Source organism: Parus major, chromosome 6 (assembly GCF_001522545.3).
Source record: "Parus major isolate Abel chromosome 6, Parus_major1.1, whole genome shotgun sequence".
NCBI classification, from domain to species: domain Eukaryota; kingdom Metazoa; phylum Chordata; class Aves; order Passeriformes; family Paridae; genus Parus; species Parus major.
In genome coordinates this window covers 9,251,434-9,273,043 of record NC_031775.1, presented here as the reverse complement: position 1 = coordinate 9,273,043, position 21,610 = coordinate 9,251,434, and the positions used below count along the sequence as shown (strand labels likewise).

Below are 21,610 nucleotides of genomic sequence, written 5' to 3'. Positions count from 1 at the left end.
TGGTTAAATTAGTCTGAGTCAGATTTTTACAAGAAGCTTGAACTTCAGACAAAGAAATCCCTTTTGTGGGGGTTTCTGAATATTTAAATTCTATAGCAAGGCTGCTGCTATTATAGGCTGAATGGATAAAATAGACATAAAAAAGTAAAAATATCTGCTATAAAATATTTCTTTTAAAGCAAAAAATGTGACAACTCCACGACTTCACATTTAAAGTGAGCTTCAATTTCATTGAGAGAAAATATATCTAAGGATTTGTCAATTGCCAGAATTATTAGTGATTAAATGAGGCTTTTTGAGAGCAGTTTTGTTTCAGTTCAAAGCCATATATGTACTTATGTCCAGCAATCTCACACAGCTGTCTTGAAGATTTACCAGTCCAGACACACAAATCTACCTGCTCTCCCCTTGCCTTAATAAGTGACAATGAAAGAATTTAATGGTGTTTTATCTGTCCATCACAAAAAATTACTTCTGACTGCTGACTGGGTGATGTTTTCCAAGGCTGATGCTTACCAAGCATTTAAGTACATATTTGTGTTTCGGTTTTTTCCTGCACAGTACCAATGCAACAAAGATGCATGGTATGTCTGTCATATATTCAAAATATTTAAATAGTGTTATAAAACTAATGATCTAAAATTAGTTTAATCTAAGTGAAAAAGGAGGTAGGAAACCATGATTTGGCAAAGCACCTTTTTCTATACTGTGTTCCTTTTAAATTCCTCAGGAGCACAAAAGTGATGTTAGAGGGTGAAAGGAGTTTGAGAATAATGCCAGTCACAGCCTTCTTAAACTGGGAGCCACAGTTCTGACAGCTATTAAAAAAATAAAGTAACTTTTGGGTTTGATTTTGTATAATGAGCATATGACAAAAAGGTTTACTTCTATGTTATCCTGCAGGTGTAACTGCTGTCTGTCAATTTATCATGTATTTTATTTTGATGATGAGAGAACACTAGGGAGAATAAAAAATTCTCTTCATCAAAAACCTTAACAGGAAAGAAAAATGTCTCAAGATGATTTCATGTATTGGTGGTTATTTGTGATGGTTAAAAGAATTATCTGAAAACAAAGAAGTCTTTCACAATGAATCTAAACACAAAAGCTTTAATAACATTTACATCTGTGTATCATCCATGTCTCTAAATGCAAGTCATGAATAACACATAAACTTGAGTATATAGGGAACAGAAGTGCTAGCACATCATTTAAAATCCAACACACCCTATCGTCAGTGGAATCAAATACACAGCAGGAATGGTTCCAGTTGATAGACACACAATGAAGTCATTGAAAATGAAAACATATTAATTATGTTCCTAAAGGTTAAGAGAGGAATGGCTGAATTCTATAATCCTGGACTAATATTAGTGCCCCAAATCCATGCAGGAAAATCTGTGATGTTTCAAAAATTGTGGAAAATTTTAGTCACACTTATTTTTATCTCACCCGTGACTGACGCTACAGAATGGTGGTAACGGGGAAGAGCAGGAAGTGCAAGACAAAGAAAAAAACCAGGGAGAGTTATCAACAAAAAAAGATGTTCTTGGTCCAAACAAGCCACTTGCACTACATGAGCTAATTGTAAGAATAGACCATTTCTAAACTGCAGCTGTTATGTGCTTAAGCAAACCCTGCTGGGAGAATGGCTTTGTAGAACACCTCTCCTTACACTGACACATGGAGTGTCCTTTAACACAGGAATTCAAAGTGCAGTGTATGAGGGATATCTTCTCTGCTCCCAAATTTTCCTGAGCTTATTATTACAGGATGTGAGCCTAGCTTGTCACTCTGACATAGGCTTCCCTTAAATGCTTTCTGTTTTCATTATCTTTTTGCCTATGTTAAAACACAACAACCCAGGGTGAATGCTGTGTGTGGGTATGTTGGGAAATGAGTAAGGGGGGGCTGAGGGGAAATGCTCAGGTTGTGCAATATAAAATGACAGGTGTCAAAAAAAACCCCACAAAATACCTAGCTCGGTCATGGTCATTTTCTTTGAATAATATTTTTTGGTTGTCAATGTGGAGTAGTAAGATCACTCATTTCATAGTTAATTTTAGCTGTATTCTTCCTCTACTCTTTTCCCCACCCTCCCTCAAATCCTTATCCAGTCATCTCCTCCACAAGGCTACTGCACCTGGGTTCCCAACTCTATTAACTCCATTGTGCTGCTGTGCTGAGCACCCCGATCCTGAACGTCCTTGTGCTAAAACCCAAACCCAACAGCAAGGGGTTAATTGTCTGTTTTCAATGTATTTTAAAACCCTCAGCTCTTGGGAATGATGTTTCCATGAGGATTGAATGTAATTACAAAATAATATAGGCACTCTGTCTTATTTTCAGGGAATGATACTTAAGTCCTTGCTGATTTTGCTGCATGTGTTTATATTGGGGCTCTTCTTTCAGTGTACTTGATGCAAGGTATTTGCAAATTTGAGCCTTTGGGCTTTAAATGTTGTGCTGCTTCTTCTGTTCCTTATTCACCATAGATTAGGTATAATTGATGACCTGCATTTACAGACATGGGTGGTATACAGATGTAAATGTTATTATAGCTTTTATATTTTATGTTCTTTCTGAAAGATCATTTTGTCTTTGAATAATACTCCTGTTCAGATTTTGGGGGGTTTATCTCTAAAAGAGAATATGAAATGGATATTGCACATCGTATATTTCTTAAAAGTAATTTGGAATTTTAGGGTATGGGATTGGTGGTGACTGATACACTGCCTGGATGAGATATATCCCTTTGAAAATAACAGCGCCAGTACATGCCTGCATCTGTCTAACCTCATAATTCACTTTCACATTGGGTTATGGATGTCTGCATTCAGTGAGTCTATCTTCCCTTTAGGTATTATTTCAGCCCTTTGAGATAATAAGGAAAGTTTAATTGCGTTGTTAATTGATTTTTTGCACAACATTATTACCTTGATTGATTGCAGAGTTGATGAAAATGTTAGACACAGGCAGTGTAAAGTATCAGCCCAGTAAGGAGTGGGAGCCTTGTGGAGAATAGATAACCTTGATGTTAAGAGCTATATCCTTCAGATATGTCTTCCCTTGACATATTGATGGCCCTTGAAAAGGGAAAAGCTGATTGTATGCAGAATGCAATCATTAAACCCACTTCAGCTGGCTGTTGATTAATTTGTTTTTTCCTGAAGGATCTAGTTAAAGAGAAGTCCTCACTAGTATCAACAGCAGCCATTTTCCAGGCTTCAGATTATACTTAACCCTCTCCTAGAAGAAAGAAAAATGAGACTGTCTTGGTTTAGACAGGCAGATTGTCTGCAAACATTCAGTCCAACTGCAATTTGGGGATTATAACACTCACTTTACCCCGTTAACTACTGCTTCCTCTGTGACCTCTCCTCCCCCTGCCTTCAGTATTCAGCTTTGCCACTGCTAGCAGAAAGTCACGTTTGATGTTTTCTGAGTAAGGCCAGTGTCTGTTCTCAGCAGAGATGCCAACAGGGATGTCAAGCTTGTTTTGCCCAAAGACTGAAATACTTCAGTAGCATATAGCTGCTTCCCAGGAGCCTCTCTGAAAGGACCACAGGGTTCACTGCACACACGTAAGTGGTTAAGCTTTCCTTATCTCTGAAAAGATCTTTCTTGTATAATTTTTTGTTATTACTTTTGAGATCTTTGAGGTCTTCTGTAGGGCAGTTTGTGCTGTTCAGCGCTGCCCCAGGCTTAACAGCAGCACTCATGTGCCCTGTTGTTGAACACATTTAACCAAACAGTGGCTGTGTGTGACTGGTTTTCCTGCTGTGAATTCATGTGATGGTCTAATCCCAGACTACCTGCTACCTTCAGAGGACTTTCTGTTTTAATAGCATCCACTCTGAGAGCTAAGGTGAAGAGTATTGCCTAAATGGCCTTCCTGTGGCAGAAGGGGCTTCCTTGGCTTGTTCTCGGGACTAAGGGACAGCTTCTATCTTAAGCCTTTCTTTTCTTTCTACCAGTAAATGAGTCAACACATCCAAAAAATAAATGCAGCTTTAACCAAGCAATTTAACGCCTCTGAGTGTGGTGGAGGTTTTATCCTTCCATTAACCATTTAAAGGACATTTGGTAAAGTAACAGGTTATTGCTTCCTGTTTAGCTTGGTAGTCTCAAAGACAGTCGCTCTTTTTTTTGTGCTTCTGAGTGATAACAGTGATCACTGCTGCTTGATTATTTGGCCACATGTGTTTTATTAGGTCCATTGTGAACATTTTGCCAGTGAGCTCCTTTTTCATACAGGGACATGTTAACTTGCAACATAGTCAAGTCTGACAAATTTGAACCAGCCAAATAAGTGAGTAATATTTCAAGCTGTCAAAGCGGCTGAATACTGATTAACTGACACACTCCAAAAGCTCTCACCAATATCCGTGCTCTGGTGGAAAATGTTTACTAAGCAGAATATTTGTTAGAAAGTCTTTAGTGCTTTAACTAAACTTTAATGACTCTGACCCTAATGGAGGGGTTTTTAACATGCCTTTCAAGCTATTCCTTAGTCCCCATTTTTTTATCTTTAGCCAGAGCTTCCATAGAGATTAAAAGTGCACCTGTAAAGTATGTTCCACTGGCCACTGTGATTTAACCTTCAGCTCCCTCCCATTAGCATATTTTTTAAAAGGAGGCTGAGGAAGGGGGAAAAGAGTTGAGGATAGAAAACAACGACAGTATTTTGGCTTTCAGTACTGGAGGCAGGTTGGGAACTAGACTATGGCCAGTAACTATTTAGCAATAGCAGATGGTGCTGTATGTCATATAGTATAGAACAAAATTCTACTAAGAGGCAAGCCCAGACTTAGTCCAGAAAATGACATATTTTCTGAATACTTCAAGTGTTTGGATCCAGACGCACCTTTGATTTCACTTGATGCTAAATAGTAATAGTGACAGAAGAAGGAAAGGAGCTTCACCTGTTGTGGACTCTGGATGTGTCCTACTAAGTGCCAGATGCCTTCAGCTTCTGCTGGAAATCAAGGGAATCCAGGGCCTTGTAGTATCTGCTTCTCAAAAAGCACTTAGTTTTGTATTAGGAAAATTCATAAGAACCCTATCGTTAGCAATTACTAATTTTTTTTTTTTGTTGTTGTTGTTTCTAAGGAAGGGCTTGTGGAAAGGAGTAAGTAATGTCAGACAAAGAAGGCTGCCTTAACTGTATCATAATGTGACAGCAGCACTATTTAATTATGCTGTTTAATTTTGAGAGACTTTCTTTCCCAGCTTTAAAAATAAAAAGCAACTTGTCTTTATTTCAGATGACTCTCTTGAGAAATTTCAAACCAGTTGAGCCAGACTGAATTTTCTATGGCTTTTTTTTCCCTAATGTGAACTCCTGCAGCAGGAACACATTTGAGATCCAAAAGCAAGTTTTACTCATGAGATGAGCCAAATTTATGTCTAAACTCTCCAGAAGGGCCCTGCTGCTCAAATTTTTTTCACATAAGAATTTGTAATTTTATTGGAATGCTTGCAGACTTTCCGAACAATTATTCCAAAAGTTTGCTTTCTGCCCCATAAATCATGGCACATTTGTTTAATTCTATCAGAGTTACTAAAAGAACTTACTTCCCTCTTTTTTCCTCTTGCATTTTACTGCTAATGCAATCTGTGCACGGTTAAGGTTTGTGAAGTATGATTTAATTATAGTCACTTTTTGTTTTCCTAATGACCTTGTCACTCTTTATGGTTTATTTCCATTGCTGAGCAGTGTAAGTTTTATTATTAGAATGTAGCCCAAAGTACAGAGCAACCAGCAGAAAGGCCATTTTTGCATATGTTCGCCAAATTAACTGAAAATCTCCTAAATTGTACGGTGAATGTACACCGGACAGCTGAACTTTCATATACGGTCATGAAGGGATTTTAGAACCTCCTTTTCCTCCACCACTCTGAATGTGTAGAAAGTGTCTCTTACATCACTTCAGCGGTCGCAGCGTTGCATTAACAAAAGGTGGTTCAAATTTACGCCGTGAACCTGAGAGAATAACAAGTGTCTCCCCAGCCCCGACTGCAATTGGAGCCTTTTGTCCAGAGCTGTGCCCCAGCTCAGCCTGGCAGCAGGAAGAGGACAGCTCCTGGGCAGCAGGAAGGATAACTCCTGGGCAGCAGGAAGGATAACTCCTGGGCAGCAGGAAGGATAACTCCTGGGCAGGAGCAGGAGAAGTTGTGGACACCAGGAAGGAGAGCTCCTCGGCAGCAGGAGGAGGAGAGCTCCTGGGCAGCAGGAGGAAGGAGAGCTCCTGGGCAGCAGGAGGAAGGAGAGCTCCTGGGCAGCAGGAGGAAGGAGAGCTCCTGGGCAGCAGGAGGAGGAGAGCTCCTGGGCAGCAGGAGGAGAACAGCTCCTGGGCACCAGGAAGGAGGGCTCCTGGGCAGGAGCAGGAGAAGTTGTGGACACCAGGAAGGAGGGCTCCTGGGCACCAGGAAGGAGGGCTCCTGGGCAGGAGCAGGAGAAGTTGTGGACACCAGGAAGGAGGGCTCCTGGGCAGCAGGAAGGATAACTCCTGGGCAGGAGCAGGAGAAGTTGTGGACACCAGGAAGGAGGGCTCCTGGGCAGCAGGAAGGAGGGCTCCTGGGCAGCAGGAGGGCTCGGACAAGGCGGCTGGGCTGTGCAAGGCGGGCTGTGCCGCGGGCAGCGGGCCTGCGATCGCCGCCCGCCCGCGCGGCTCGGCGCGGCTCGGCGGGGCTGGCACAAAGAGCTGCTGCCCCCTAGTGCCCGCGGGCCCGCCCGCACCGCTCCCCGGGGAGGGGCGGCGCTCGCTGCCGGAGCGCGGCCTGCGCCGGGCGGTCCAGCCTTTCCCCCCCTCTTTACTCTCATTTAGAGCAGAAATGGGAGCCTGAGACACCTGGAGAAGGGTTTTCATCACTAAAAGGACTCTCCCTTCCTCCATCTCCTTTGAGGGCATTCAATATACGCAAATGTAAGCATCGGTCCACCCCTAAAATACTGCACACTGATGCTTTCTGTGCACTTGGGTTTCTTTGATTACAGTGTCTAGCTAACTCTAAAATGTATGACTCTGAGTTACTGAAAATAAAAATAAAAATCTGCTTTAATTTTTCAACATATTTCACCACAAGTATTTATTTAATAAAGTCAGCATTAATTTCTTTCCGTGACAGTAACAGTGCAAAACCGGTCAAGGTGCACTGAAGAGACAAAAGCATTTGGTTTAGGGGTTTTGTTTGTTTGTGTATTTTTGTTGTGTTCTTTTTGTTTCATTTTCATTAGAAAGAGACATTCCAACCCCTCCATATATTTCTCTGATGATAGTTACAATGAGCACGGAAAGATTCCAGAGAAATCCCAAGTGTAGAACCTTAAATTGTAACAATGATACCCAGAGGAGTATGGAACTGTTAATGATTTAAAGTATTATGCCCTAAATGCTCCTATTTTAGCCAACAGTAGAGAATCCGTAGACAGCACATGCCCAGATCAAAGCTGATCATGTCAATGTCATTCAAGGAGGGAAGGATACCCTCCTTTCCCCCTGCTCTCCCCCCTACCCTTTTTTTAAACAAAGTATGACATCTGAGGAACAGTGTGTTGATTGTTCCACTGCCAGGATACGCATAATGGAAACATTAGCTCCAAGATAACTTTTAATCTGTCAGCCTAATGGCTCCTTAATGTGTAGAGGGCTTTAAATGTATGTCAGCCAGGGCTGTATAAAGTAATATAGTTTGTGGCCTGAATGGATCTAGATGACTCTGCACCATGACACAATATGGTTTATTATTAAGTATCAGCTCATCAGCTTATTCCCACGGACTTGGACAAGCTTCTCAATTTTCCAGTAACAGATTATGTGAGAAAAAGCTTGCAGTGCATTTTTTTTTTTTTTTTTTTACTTTTTCTTCCTCCACGCTGCCCCCCACCCCCCTTCCAAATTACAAGTTTCTTCCCTAGTTGCACTGGGAGCCCTGAAGTGTATTTACAGCAGGCTGCACTTTATCACACATCAGCTTGACTGCTAGTTTACACTGAACATTTATGCAGCTTCCTTGGCCCAGGATGCAAACTTCACATCTTTGTATTCCTATCACCTTCATTGCAAATTTTTCCAACGTCCCCTCCCTGCTGACTGCTTTGCTCCCCCCTTCCCTGCTCTCACTTCCCTACATACTCCCCCCTTTTTCCCCCTTCCCACAAACAGGCCAGCGAGACTTGACATGTGGCAGCACTTGTCTGTGCAGGATACTTGCAATAATTCAGTGTGTTAGTTTGCCTTCTGTGAATCCTCTCTAGCTTAGGTGTATAATTCCAACGCCGTTGCTGTAGACTGGATACAGATTTGATTTTGTGCCTTTCAGTAACCTGAAAGACCATTTTGTGCCCCATGCTGTAGGGTGTCCAGAGGAAAATGCTATCATTTTTCGGCATCCCTGTGCAGGGAGCAGAGCAAAGAGGTAATTCATCTCTTCTGAATAGGAAGGTTACCTTTCTTGAATGTTGTTACCCCCAGAGGGAGGGGGGAATCAGGATCAGCAGTTTGCTACTGAAGATATGTCTTCTTTTTCCAGGAAATCTGCAATGGACCCCAATCCCTAATTCACAGGGGCCTCTTTGGGAGTACTTGGGGGACCGCTCTGTGAGTGCTGTGGCCATGGTGAAGGAATTTTGCCTTAGCCACAGCTAGCTCTATCCCCAGCCTTCTCAAGCACAACCTCACCCCTTTATGCATAGCTACTTTTTGAGAAATTATACATAGTTTTTGCTTTCATTTAGTGTTTCTATCCTCTTAAAAATAAATTAACTCATTTGTAACATAAAGTTAATACTTGTGCATTTGTTATGTTAGCACTTGTGAGAATGTTTTGATAATATTTTAGGGAATTTATCTGGGCTTGTTTCTTGCAGTGATATTTCAGGTCTTTTTAAAATTCTTTTCTACAGCATTTAGCTGTGGCACAGTCAAAGGCATTCATATTTGTTGCATTCTCCTCTTTCTGCTGCTCCTTCTTCTCTGATTTAAGGAGTCAAGATCCTGTGTCTTGACTCCAGCTGGGAGCAATCTGGAAACTGTGGTTACAACAAGCAGATTAAATGGCAGCAGCCAGAGAACCCATCACATTAGCAAGGACAGCTGCAATTCTTCTGTTCTTTTCCTGCGTCTCGTTGCAGTTTGTGAGCCCAGTCCTCCCCATGTGCAGTGCCAGTGTGTTTGCTGGGGCAGAGTGCAGGTCTGAGTGGATCTCTCTGGGTTACACACCTGGGGAGTACCTGGTGACCCAGACAATCCTTTACACCTTTTCTTGTCTTCCAAGGGATCTTCTCAGATTCCTGTGTCAGAGAATGCATAGGCTGGATCGTATTCAATAGGAAAGATTATTCTGTTTCACCAAAAGGACCTGAAAATAAGTTGTCAATCTGACAACTAATTAAAGTTGTTAGAATTTCCAGGTAGATAAATATAAAGTAAAAAATTACTAAGCTCCTGTACTATCAGGTTTGCTTTTGAGTTGGTTTTTTTGGGTTTTTTTTTGGTTATTTTTTTTTTTTTATTTACCCGGCTTTACATATCCCTTAGATGAAAAGATTTTTAAGACTTTTAAATTAACTTGACTCGTGGAGGTGTTTTGCCTAAATCAGTAGCAATGTAGACTTCAAATTGTTCATAGATAGGTATTTATTCTCCTCTAAATGTTGTCAGCAGGGAATTACTTTCTTTTATAGGAAGTTTATATTAATATTTAAGGGAATTTCACAGCTTCTGTTCATTAATTGTAGAATATGCCCAAGTGCCTATGAAAAAAATGATAATGGTATTGATATTTCATCCTGAAGGGTCTCAAAACAATTTACAGATTGGTAGTATAACCACACTGAAATGCACCCAGCTTCTTGGTGGAACATGGCAGCTGTTTAATAGCCCATAGCAAAACTATGCAACAGCAGGTTGTGCAAAAAGAGATGAATATGGATCAAATACAAATTGGCAGTGGAGGATTTAGGTACTGTGCTCTAATTAAAGTTAGGTGAAGTGGAATTCCACTAGAATATTGAGTCTGTGTATGGAGTGCTACACTTTATCTGACCACAGCTCCTGGTACCAGGCCCTGTGCTTAGTCCATGTGAAAGACAGGCAGAAGGCTGTTAGCTGAAATGTACTCCCTATGGATACTGCAGACCAGTGTTTGACAAACAAATTTAATTGTGAACACTTTGCTGCTTTCACTTGCAGAGGGGCTTATTAAAAACATTTGATGTTAAAATGGGTGCCTGGTGGGGATGTTGGGCAGATGTGGCAATAGGTTTTGATGGGGGTGGCAAAATTTTTGGCTTGACTACTTAGTTTTAGTAATTATTTTTTAAAGAAAACTGAATGCTACTGGAGGAAGCTGTGTTGCTGGAAGCTGCCCAAGTTGTGATGACTGAGAGGTGGGTTTTTCTGAATGTCGAGTATTAATGTGGTAGGAAAAAGGAAAGATGCTGCCCAACAACAATTCCCTTAGATCACTGTCAGCTTGAGAAGAATTTTGACCTGCAACTAAGGCTGTATGATCTATAGGTCCAACAGTTCCCACTGCAACTTGTTTTTGACACTTCTGATGTAATACATCTGCAAACCTTTATTTGCTCTAGCAAAGTGTATAGGGGTCTAAAAGCACCAAAGCTCTCTGCAAAATATGCCCAATTTAAAAGGAGCTAACATGACTTTGAACTTTTTCAAATGCTTTAGTATGCACATATGTATTTATTTATTTATTTGGATAATTGGGTTTTCCCTCAGCTAAGGAAAAGCTGGTGTTGCTGACATTACAATGTGTTTGTGAAGAAAGACTGATACCACAGCACACGCAAGCAACTGCAAGGTCATTACTTACCCAGCATAATTAGAACATCCATTCCAAAGGATGGAAACATTTAAAAGATAAAGAGTGAATTTAAAAATTATTCTTCCCAATGCATTTTTTTCATAATTATAGTTCTAACAGCTTGTGGTGATGGTAGAATCAGCTACTTAAGAAAAATTAGATGCCTCATTCAGGGAAGATGATCCCTCAAGAGACCTTGTGTTGTCATTTCTTAAGAACCTCGAGCAGAAACCTCATTCTGGATGCTGTGTATTGTTTTGATGTATAGGGGGTATACATAGCTTATTATGGCCAATGCTGGATATTTTAATTAAAAACAGACGAACAGCCACAGATGTATTGTTTTCCCCTCATTCTTTCCCTTGTCTTGTGCAAAAGAACAAGTGTAGTCCCAGCCCTGCAAGGAAAGAATGCCATGGCAGATAGGCAGAAAAAAAGCAGTAGCTTTCCTAAATTCACATGTGACATATCTTAGCATCAAAATTCTCATTGCGGCACACAAACATTTTGCAGTTCTCTGAGCTTTCTGTAGTTGCCAAAGGGAGGTGGGACATAAAGAGGAAAAACAAAGCAAAACAAATAACCAAGCCAGTCACCACATTTAATTTATGAGCAAGATTATTGTTTTACAAATAACCTTCATGATAAACAAGGTCTCATGGCAACATTTTCAACTGTGCTTTTATCAAGGCTCTCTGAGCAGCGTGTGTAATATGCCTGGCAATCGAATCACAGCTGTGTGCCTGGGTAGGGAATCTCTGCGGAGACAACACTTCCTTAATTTAAACAATTGTAGGCTGCAGGATTTCAAAAATTTCAGCTGACTTTAACTGTCACTAGCCCAAGCACCTTTATCCCCAGGCGAGCAGCAGCAGCTGGATTTCATTTCCTGCTGCCAGACTGTCCGACATCTTTGCTGAACATCCCGGGAACAGAGCGTCTTTACTTTAAGGATTTTATTCAAGGTGACAGCTCCTCACACTTTAGCGTTCAGATCACCTCAAGTAGCTGAGATATCAGTGAAAATGAGAGCACTTCTCCAGCAAACTCCAAATTTAGATTGACTGAGGTTATCCTTAGGCCTCTAGACCCAGCCTCCATGACAGCACAGGCCTGCCAGTAACTTTAAAACTACAGTGGAGTTTGTAATGATGTCTGGGGAGAAATATTCTGCCAGAGCAGTGGAGGATACTATAAGCGATAGGAAATGATGTCAGATTTAGTTAGGACTGGAGACAGTGTTAGAATATACTTGGCATAATATGGCACCGGTATCTCTGTCAGCATCTCTGTTTTCTGTCACCGCACACAATCCCAGGCCTGTCTGTAGCCCTGACAGTGTCTTTTCAGATCAGGTTATTGCCAACTTGGAGACTGGCTCAGCACAGCACCATACAGCCCCCTTTGTTTGAAGTCTGCCCTTTTGTCATTAATGCACTCGATGTCTATTTAAATCTGACGGTGAATACAGTATCTGTTTTCCTGTCAGGAGATCATTGACAATATTAATACCTCATGTCCTTGCCTCATTTTCTAAGCACTGACACCTAGCTATAGTCTCCAGCATTCATCAAACAGCACTCTCTCACCAGTATCTCTATAAACAGTCTTGCTTCCTTGCAGTCCTTAAGAAATGCAGCAGACCTCAAACAAGACTTTTATCACTGCCAGTGAAAAAGGAGTCCAAAGAATGTCGTTAATAAACTGCTCATATCCTTTGCATTTAGAGCTCTAAATGGCCTTGTTACCAACTTGGGATATCTGTTTAGGGAAAGAGAAACTTGGTCTTCATTAGACTCTTGTTTAGGAATACTGTTATCATCTTTTGCATGTGGAAACCGCCTCACTATTGAAATTATTGAAATTGAAATTATTGAAGAAAGCTCTGTGCAGGAGGGGAAAATGATCAGGCACTGCACCATTTGTATTATCCTGAAGAGGAACATTTCTCACAACAAATGACAGGCCTATCAATTTCCCCCCCTCCCAGCCCTCAGTGGAACGTGTTGCCATCATGATGTCCTAGAGAGGAAGAAGAGCATGTGCTAACATTAATATCTCGTGACCTATGCCTTCCCAAGATTTAGTAGATTGTCTTATGTATCTTTTCTGTATTCAGACATTATACTGGAAAACAATGGATGCAAAATATAAAAGCTTGCACGGTTAATTCATACTGCAGGTGGGCACAGCAATGGCTGTATGAGCTCTGGAAATCTAAAACAAGAAAGGGCTGAGGATCTGCTCCTCCCCTTTCGTTACCCTTGATGTAAGGCAGTGTTCGTCTCCTTTGGGCTAGGTTGTGTTTGCCCTTACAGGGGTGAGCTGGATAGTTCAGTGACTGCTCTGGTAAGACGCTCTCAAGGCAGAGGAGACCCTTCCACCTTCTTTCTGCTCATGGGAGATGACTTTAATTTGACTATACATGTCTGAGGGCTCAAAGAACAGCTCTGCTAGTAAAATTTAGCATCTTTGAGGATGTTCACAGGTGGGATGTGACTGTGAACTTACAGATTCACATACCTCTTAGTACCACCAGAGGGGATGCTTTCGAATATGGTAGTGAGATTATTTGCAGGTATGTGTGTCTCACCCACAGCAGTTAAGGCTTCCTGAGGCATCTTTCTGCCTGTACTCACTGTGAATAATGTGCCTTGCCTCCCAAAATCAGTATTATGGCTAATTATTGAAAGCATCCTGCATATGCCAATATTTAGCATAATTAAATTATATCTTGCTCATGGGATGTTGCAATGTTTGGAGAGATACTTTGGAAATGTTTTTATTAAATATTTGTTTGTATGTGTAAAAATGCTGGAGTCTGGGGAGGCCAACTGTTCTAGCCCATGTCTGTCAATGTGTTCCCATGTAGATTTCAGCCACTCACCTTGTCACTGAAAACAAGGATGGTTTAGGTTCTTGCAGTGTGACTTGGGGAAAGTTTGACAGGTTTTTCCAATATCCACATTAAACTGGAATTATTTGCTTTATATTATTATTTTGGTTTATTTTTCTTTTTTGTTTCATTCATCAGGAAAACACATAGCAGGAAGATAGCAGAGAGCACAAAATATAAGTCCAACCCAAACTTTCTGGTTTTTTTAGAAGCAGGAGAGAGATACTGTGATTTAAAACCCACTGTATGATGTTTCAGTGTTATGCAGGTCTAGTTTTGAAGACACTTGTGGATGTACAAGTGGATGTGCAACAGGACATGTTGGTATTTGACCACATTTTTCCAGTGGGTTCAAAACTGCTGATTGAAATTGCAATACTGAATATGTGAAATGCACAAACTTTCTTTTGCAGGACAAGAGAAAACTGCTCCTTTCCCTCCTTCAAATTGCCCAAGTTATGTGCTTCATTGCATATTATTCTACTTCAATCCTAACTGTAATTCATTTCCTTTTTATTGTAGGCATTTTGGGGAAATGTCGCTACATTTACTATGGAAAACATTCCGAGGGCAACAGATTCATCCGAGATGACCAGCTATAAAACACAGTGCTGTTTTGTGCCTCTTCAGTCCCTCCACATGAGAAGCACAAATCACATCTACATTTTAAGCATGTAACTAAAGTCCTCTAGTGCCTTCTGCTGACTTTGCCAAGCCTGTCAAGATCATCCTTCTATCTTAGTCTGAGTAGTCACATAGAGATTGACATGATTGCCTTTAAGCAGGTCCCATCCACCAGTGTGACAGGCAGCTGCAGCCGAGCACCCTGCCTGACAGGAGGAGCGCCGTGATGGATTGCCTGGTCCGAGTGCTGCTCGCAGGAGAGCAGGGGTCACACCTGGGGCTGGACTGAGCCTGCTCCATCCGTGGCGCCTCCGCAAAAGCACCGCGTTTATCTCTGCCTGGCCTGTCGAGAGAAAGTGGATGCTGATATCAAAGTGTTTATAAAAGAGAGAGGCTTTAATTTCAGATGAAAAAGCCCTTATCTGTTCTTATTTTTTTCCCTGTGAATTAAGTGCTTGTGTTTCTATCATCTCATGCATGCTTACACAAATCCTTTCACAGTTTGGTGGTACACTCATCCACCCCCAAATGGGCCTAGATGGATTCTTTTTCCTTTCAGCAGGGAAAAATATATATCCTGAAAACATTTTGGCCATGCAAAGCACTGTCAATTGGTATGGATGTTTATATGCAAAGGAAAAGGATTTAAGCAATTTCCCAAACAAATTTTTCTAATTCTTGAATGGCATCTCATCGTTTACTAGCTCTTACCTTCAGAAAAGTGAACATTTCTTTATGCTGTAAAATCATGTCATAGCTTAACTGTTTACACTTGGAAGAAGTCCTCATTAGTGATGTTGACAGTGTGTATTATTCTTGGTTTATTGCACAAGCTATTTTTAACTTGTAGGGATTACATTTAGAATTAAATGCTTAAATTTGGGGAAAAAACTGCTTAAAAGGAATGATATGAATCTGCCACCAGATGGGTATGATTATTCAGAGAGGAGAAAAGTCAACAAAAGTAACTGGTGGAATTGAAATAATAAGCAGCCTTACTAATATATTAGAGAGATGAGTTCTGAATAATCCTTTTTGATATCTATGTAAGAAAGTCTACTCTCAAATTTTCAGTCAAAAAAATAAAAAGGCATAGCAAATTTCCTGCTTTTCTGATAAAGAGGTTGAACATATTCAGAATCATGAACTTGTTGCTATGGAAAAAAAAGTCCCATACTTTATGCATTAAATTCTACTTGATACAATGGGATTGGCCAAGGAATATGCAAAAAATTCTGACCTCTGTTCCAAACCCATTCATATGGATCCCAGTTGAGAGCTATCAAGCTGCCAAGCTGTTCTTGGTTTGTTTGAAATTACTTGGTGGTCTTTATTCACTTTCCTGGTTAAAAAAAAATACCAGTTTTTAGAAACTGTCTACCTTGGGGGCTTTTATTAGCTGGAATTACAGGTGGAAGTGAACTGGACGTGGAAGCCAGTCGTGAAGGCAGATGTGACATGAAATAGTGAGGCACTGGCTGAGTGCCAAAGGAAAGCTTGCTGCTGCTCAGCATTTTAGGCCTCACTTAGTAAACGGAAGCCTTTGCTCACTCTGAAAGTATATAATAAATCTTTGACAGATACTTAAAATCACTGATGAGCATAGAACGATCTAGTTCACACCAGTTGTAGTTCAAATTGAGCTCCGAGCTGTTTGATTGGTGTCTGGAAAGCACGTTTTAGCCACTTGTCATGCTTCTTCTAATGTCATATATGAGTACAAATGAAATGCCAATTCACATTACAAGTCCAGGGAGATACCAGATAAAGGAAAACTACATGCCTTTTTCTTTAATAAAAATATTAATAGAAATATTTAGGGCACTTGTGGTCTGTTTTGGTTACCAAAATAACAGCAAGCTTAGTTTGTTCCTATCATGATGTCTGTTTTGAAGACTCCACACACTTTGGCTATGGCAATGTTACAGGCAGCAGGATTTGGAATAGGGGTGTTTAGAATAACCTAATGTCACTTTCAGTCTGTTTGCATATATGTTCTTGTCTTTATAAAAGGCTTTAACCCTGCCTCAAACAATAAACAGCACTTGCAAACTGACCGCATGATTTTTTCATCTTTATTTTGCTTGTTTACTTTTCCTAATGTCAAAACCATTTGTATCATTTTCAGGAGTGTTTTCTTCCTAGCAAAGCTTTGGAGGCAAAAATATTTTTGGAATGAAATTTGAACAAATTCTCTTCCACTTTGGATTTTGTTTTCACTTGGGGGATTATAGACCTAGAATTAAACATGGTAAAGCCCTAATTAAAAACTGCTTAAAAGGAAATTCACACTAAATGTCTCTGATTCTGTAAAATACAAAAGAAAATCTGTGAATAATTATATGCTATCACTAACATATTAGGATATTATTTTAAAACATGCATGGATGTGAATTACTGTTTATGCAAACATCTTTTTTCTTTTTAAATATTCAGGGCATTTTTTTGTCAGATGTATTCTGCTGAAATTCTGGTTCAAGAGGTGGCAGAATTTTCACACCTGGAGTTGCTACCTGTACTTGGTTCTTTCCTAAATGGGAACTGTGCCTGAATTTCTTAAGTGAACTATCATTTAGGATGACTGTTACGGTAGAGTAATCTAGGAAGAGATTCCACTCTCTTTCCTTTGCTCCTCTTTCTCCATATGTGGCACATTTTTGCCTCTCAAGATTAACTTGGCTATTAAAAGATTTTCATACAAAGTTAAAAAAATTGAAAATATGTATATTTCAAAGAAACCACTCCAGTCTTAGTTCTTTGTGTTGAAACAAGAAAAAATTGGCCAACCATGTTTCTTGACAATTAAAAACAGAGATCTGAGGTATGCTTGAGTAAGTAATCTTCAAATACTACAAATTAAAAAAAAAAAATAAATTGTTCAAACTTCAGTCTTTGGTTCAGTCTTGAGATGACCTTTGCCCTTTGTCAGACATCACATGTCTTCACAAAGACTAGGAGGCAAATGTTTTTACTAGGAGATGCCTATAGAAGCTATGCTTACTACATTTCTAACTTTTATGTATTGAAAATGTTAATCCTTAACCTTAAAATTAAAAACAAGGAAAAGATCCAAACTAGAAATTCACTTCAACGTTACAAAGATAAATGACCTTCAGTGAAAATCCTGCTGTTATGGATACACAAACCTAACTTTAGAGCACATTGGCTCTAATTGAATCTGTTGCATGCATAAATGATTTATGGGATTGCTGAAAGTATGTCACCACTGAAGCCACCTTTTTCTCCTTTCTTAGGGCTGAGTCTCACACTACTTACTCTAGTATTTGCCTTACTCAAACTGTGAGTCTCTTTGAAGTCAGTGTGCTAGCCATGAAAATTAGAGTTACTAAGTTTTGGAAGGCTGATAGGCAGCCCTTTTAAATACATTTGTTCTTTGAGCAGAGCATTACTTGATTGCTGAGTGTTCGATTCTTACATCTTTACAGATGAGAAATCACTGTGTGCTGGTGTACCATTGCTCCCATTTAAGACAGAAGAAAGAAAAAAAACCTGTCTGTGCTTTTGAAAATGCTTTCTGTAAATTACAGGGTCCATTTGCTGGCAGTGGATGTATTAATATTTTTTATTCCTGCCAACAGTATGAGTATGTTGGGAAATGTTTGCCCCCAGCAGAACTTTGCTGGACGCAGCCTTTGTGGTGAAGTTCTGAATCAGCCCATTTTATACTGACTCACATTGAGTCTTACCACATATTTCTTCTTAATGTGGTGTGATAGTTGGCACATGAATCTCTGCTTGCCCACTTTGGGAAAGTTTATTGTCTTTATTCTGTAGATCAGTCTGTCTTTTTGCTTTGTTGAATGGTTGGCACATGTGAAAGACAGAGATGAAATTCAGCTTTCCAGAGGTGTAACCGAATAGCCAAATTGACTCTTCATGTTTGACATGGATATCTAAGTATCCATTTGCAGGCTCAGTCCGCAGAATCTTACAGTAAATCAAGTGATAGGAAGTCAGAGGTCTTGCATGGCCTGCTAGCTGTCCTCTTTCCTAAAGATCTCTAGCTGTGTCCTTGTCTGCTTCAATTGCCATCTCATTGCACTGCAAGCGATGGCACAAAATAGGTAAATGCTCCCCTTTTGTTTTAAAGTGAAATTTCTGCTTCTCTGCCCATAGTGTAACAATTGAAATGCAGAGTTTGCTTTTTCAGTGGTTTTATATGTACACATGATAAGTGTTACATCTCACTGGCTAGTCTTTTTTCTGGTATTTAGTAGTTAAAATCTGTTTTCCCCAGTCTTTTCTGCTCCTATTAATGGGAATAAAGCAAGAAACATACAACTGTGAGAAAACAAGCATTTAAAAATCTTACTATGGGACCATGCCTACGCTAACAACTGTGGGACAGGTGAGCATTGTTATTTACAAACACAGCTAAATGGATTGAGAGACCAAGATCCTGATTTGAAGCTTTAGAGTTAGCCTGTGAATGTGAACAACTGATAGAGCCTTTGATTTGCTTATGCCACTCTTCTAGCATTAGCTGGTTAGAGAAAGTTGTCTTGCCTGAAATGAGTTAATGCTCATTTTCCTTCTAAAATTATCCAAATACCTTACCAAGGCCTTGGATTATATGAGAGCTAGGCCTGAGAAAAAATGGCTTCTTCCAGTGATTTATAACCTGCTCTTAAGAAGTCTTAAGAGTATTTTCTTTGGCATTTGCTATGTGAGAACATTCAGGATATATTCAGCACTCCTACTTCATCAGACCTGGCTGAATTAATATATTTTCCTTATGCAGTTCTAAAGCAGCTGAATCTTTCTAAAAGTTACCTTTTAGGTTAGGTGACTCTGATGGACTTGCCTCTGGTGGTGTTGTCAACCTGAAGCTGACCCTTGCTTAGAGTTGCTGACAATTAGATTAAGGTTTCAGATCAGGATTTTCACAAGCCTTCAAGGAGCAGATATTTTTAAGGACAAGCTAAGTCATGGTCATGGCACATTCACAAAATATCATCATCATCTCAGAATCTCAGCATTTTAAGGAAAACCGCATCTTGGAAAATATGTTTAGTTCTAGCTTCATTGTGTTCAAAGGTTTTAACATAAAATATATTCTGCCTTATCACATTACATGATATTTTATGCTGTGAGAGCAAGTTTCTAAATGTGTTCAAAACTTCCTTCAGAACAAGTGTAAAAGCTCTTGCAAACATTTTGCATTTTGATTGGAACTTTTGCTGTCAATTCAAAACCAAACCATAAAGTCAAGGCTGGGGGGTCTTTAACCTAGTTTAATCTTAATCTACAACTTTTAAATCAGATCACTGAACTCTCATCCACAATTCCTCTTACAACAGGAATACATCTTAGTGGTATTATAGCTTTATAGTAAAATATATAGGAAGGAACATGTTTGGAAATATCAGTGTTGAATGTAAGATTTAATTCAGTATTTTATTTGGAAATAAAGAGGAGCTTCACAGGATCTCTTCAGATCATACTCTGGAGAACATAAATGGCAGAAGTGCGCAGCTTAAGAGATTCCACCTTACTTTTACAACTAAATTTTTTGGGAAAATAAAATAAAATAAAGAATATGAAGGTAACCAAAAATTATATTACTGACTTTGTTTTTATCTGCAATTGCCTTCCTACTTTTAATTTAACACTGTTTTTGCAGTTGAGTATTTAAGATTAACTATAGGAAAAACAAAGACAGAAGATTTCATATGACAATCTACTTATTCATTTCATAGGTTTCTCTGATTTTTTAAGACCTTTGGAGCAATGTGAGTGCTCAATTAGCTGGCATTGTGTTTCTAGCAAGTAAGCAGACAGTTACGGACTTCAGGGAATTTTCAAACACACATGCTGTTCAACCTTAGCAATTTTCTTTTACCTAGGAATTGTTTTCAGAAATTCCATTATAATGAAATTTCTGTTTAAGTTGATAGCTGTAAATGAGGGCACAGTTGCTTCATTTCCTTTTGACAATAAGCCAAATTCATCCCTGGTGGAACTCCATTGATTTAACTCTACTTGAGCTAAGTTACACTGGGGATGAATTTGACCCAGCTTGAGATTTTTTTTCTATTCATCTTTTCTTTAATTTCCTTTAGCTTAGTAGTCACTTTAGGGCTGGACAGAGAATTACAATGCAAGAGAGGGGAAAAGCAAAACTTCTCTGCTCAAGAGTCATTTCCTTTTTAATACCCTACTGATTTAGCCATGACTTGTAATGTGTTTCAGGTAGCCAAATTTCAACATCAATTTTGGAAGGAAGTTCACTATACTTTGAGTCTCTTTCCTTGGCTACTTCCCAAACCACCAAATCACCACCTACTATACAATGCACGTATTATAAAAGGCAGTGTTAATGTCAGTGTTCTGGGAATGGATCTGGATAAACCGCAGTTGTCATGTGGTGCCTGATATGGTTAACTGGAGCTCTGCTGATTACACCCCTCTGTCCAGTACTTCAGATGGTGGTTGAGCTTCGAGATCTCTACATCTGTAATGTCCAACCTATCTTCCCCCAAACCACTGCTTGCCATGCCTGGCTTTCTGCAAGTCTGGCATGGTTTCTGTCCACTTGGTAATCGTGCCAATCATTTTTCTCTTTTTTAATTTTTTTTCTTAGAAGTTCAGGGTTTTGTGTGTTCACACCCAATAAGTTTCAAGTTTGAGCAAAAGCCGAAAGCATCATTCAGCCAAAATCTCTGCTGAGCTGTATGTGGTTTTCATCTGAAACTGTAAATCCACTGTGTTCACTGAGGGTTTAGCAAAACTGGCCTGAATGTCAGACCTCTAGCAGCTCTCCCAAATCAGGCTAGTTCTGGGTTTCATTACAAAAAGATTGCACGGCTCTAGCTAAGCCCTCATTTTCCACTCTCAGATAAATGCTTTTTCAGCTGTATTTATGAGGCTTAGCGTAAAAAAAAACCCTACCAGCTGTTAATGTTAATCACAAGTTTATATCATAAGCACATTCTGAGTCTTATCCTCTTTCCATTCATGTCAGTGGCAAAGCTTTCAACATCAGTGGCAGTAGGAGCAAATATCACAAAATATAGTAATGCACACTCAGTTTAAAAGGAAAAAAATAGAGGTCTTTCTTAAACTAACAAAGCCAGGAGTAGGATTTGGTACTGTTGAATATCTTACTCCATTTGCTTACATTCACTTTTGCACCCTGAAGCATTTAGTGGTAATACAGAAGCAAGCATAAGGCTCAGGTGCGTGCTGGAACAGTTGGCATTTTCTTATGGGTTATCAAAATAGGCATTACAGCAGGGC

The 21,610-nt window shown here is 39.7% G+C and overlaps 1 protein-coding gene across 3 annotated transcripts in view; it reads left to right on the top strand.

The window, feature by feature from the left end:
• The window catches only part of LRMDA (leucine rich melanocyte differentiation associated), a 615,153-nt gene extending 598,747 nt beyond the window's left edge, over nt 1–16,406 (top strand). For all 3 annotated transcript variants that reach the window (XM_015616989.3, XM_015616987.3, XM_033515529.1), the window contains one exon: nt 14,249–16,406. In XM_015616989.3, the coding sequence (XP_015472475.1) occupies nt 14,249–14,404 (156 nt within the window). In that variant the 3' untranslated portion in view covers nt 14,405–16,406. The remainder of the gene's footprint in view (nt 1–14,248) is intronic.
• The last annotated feature ends 5,204 nt before the right edge of the window (nt 16,407–21,610 follow it).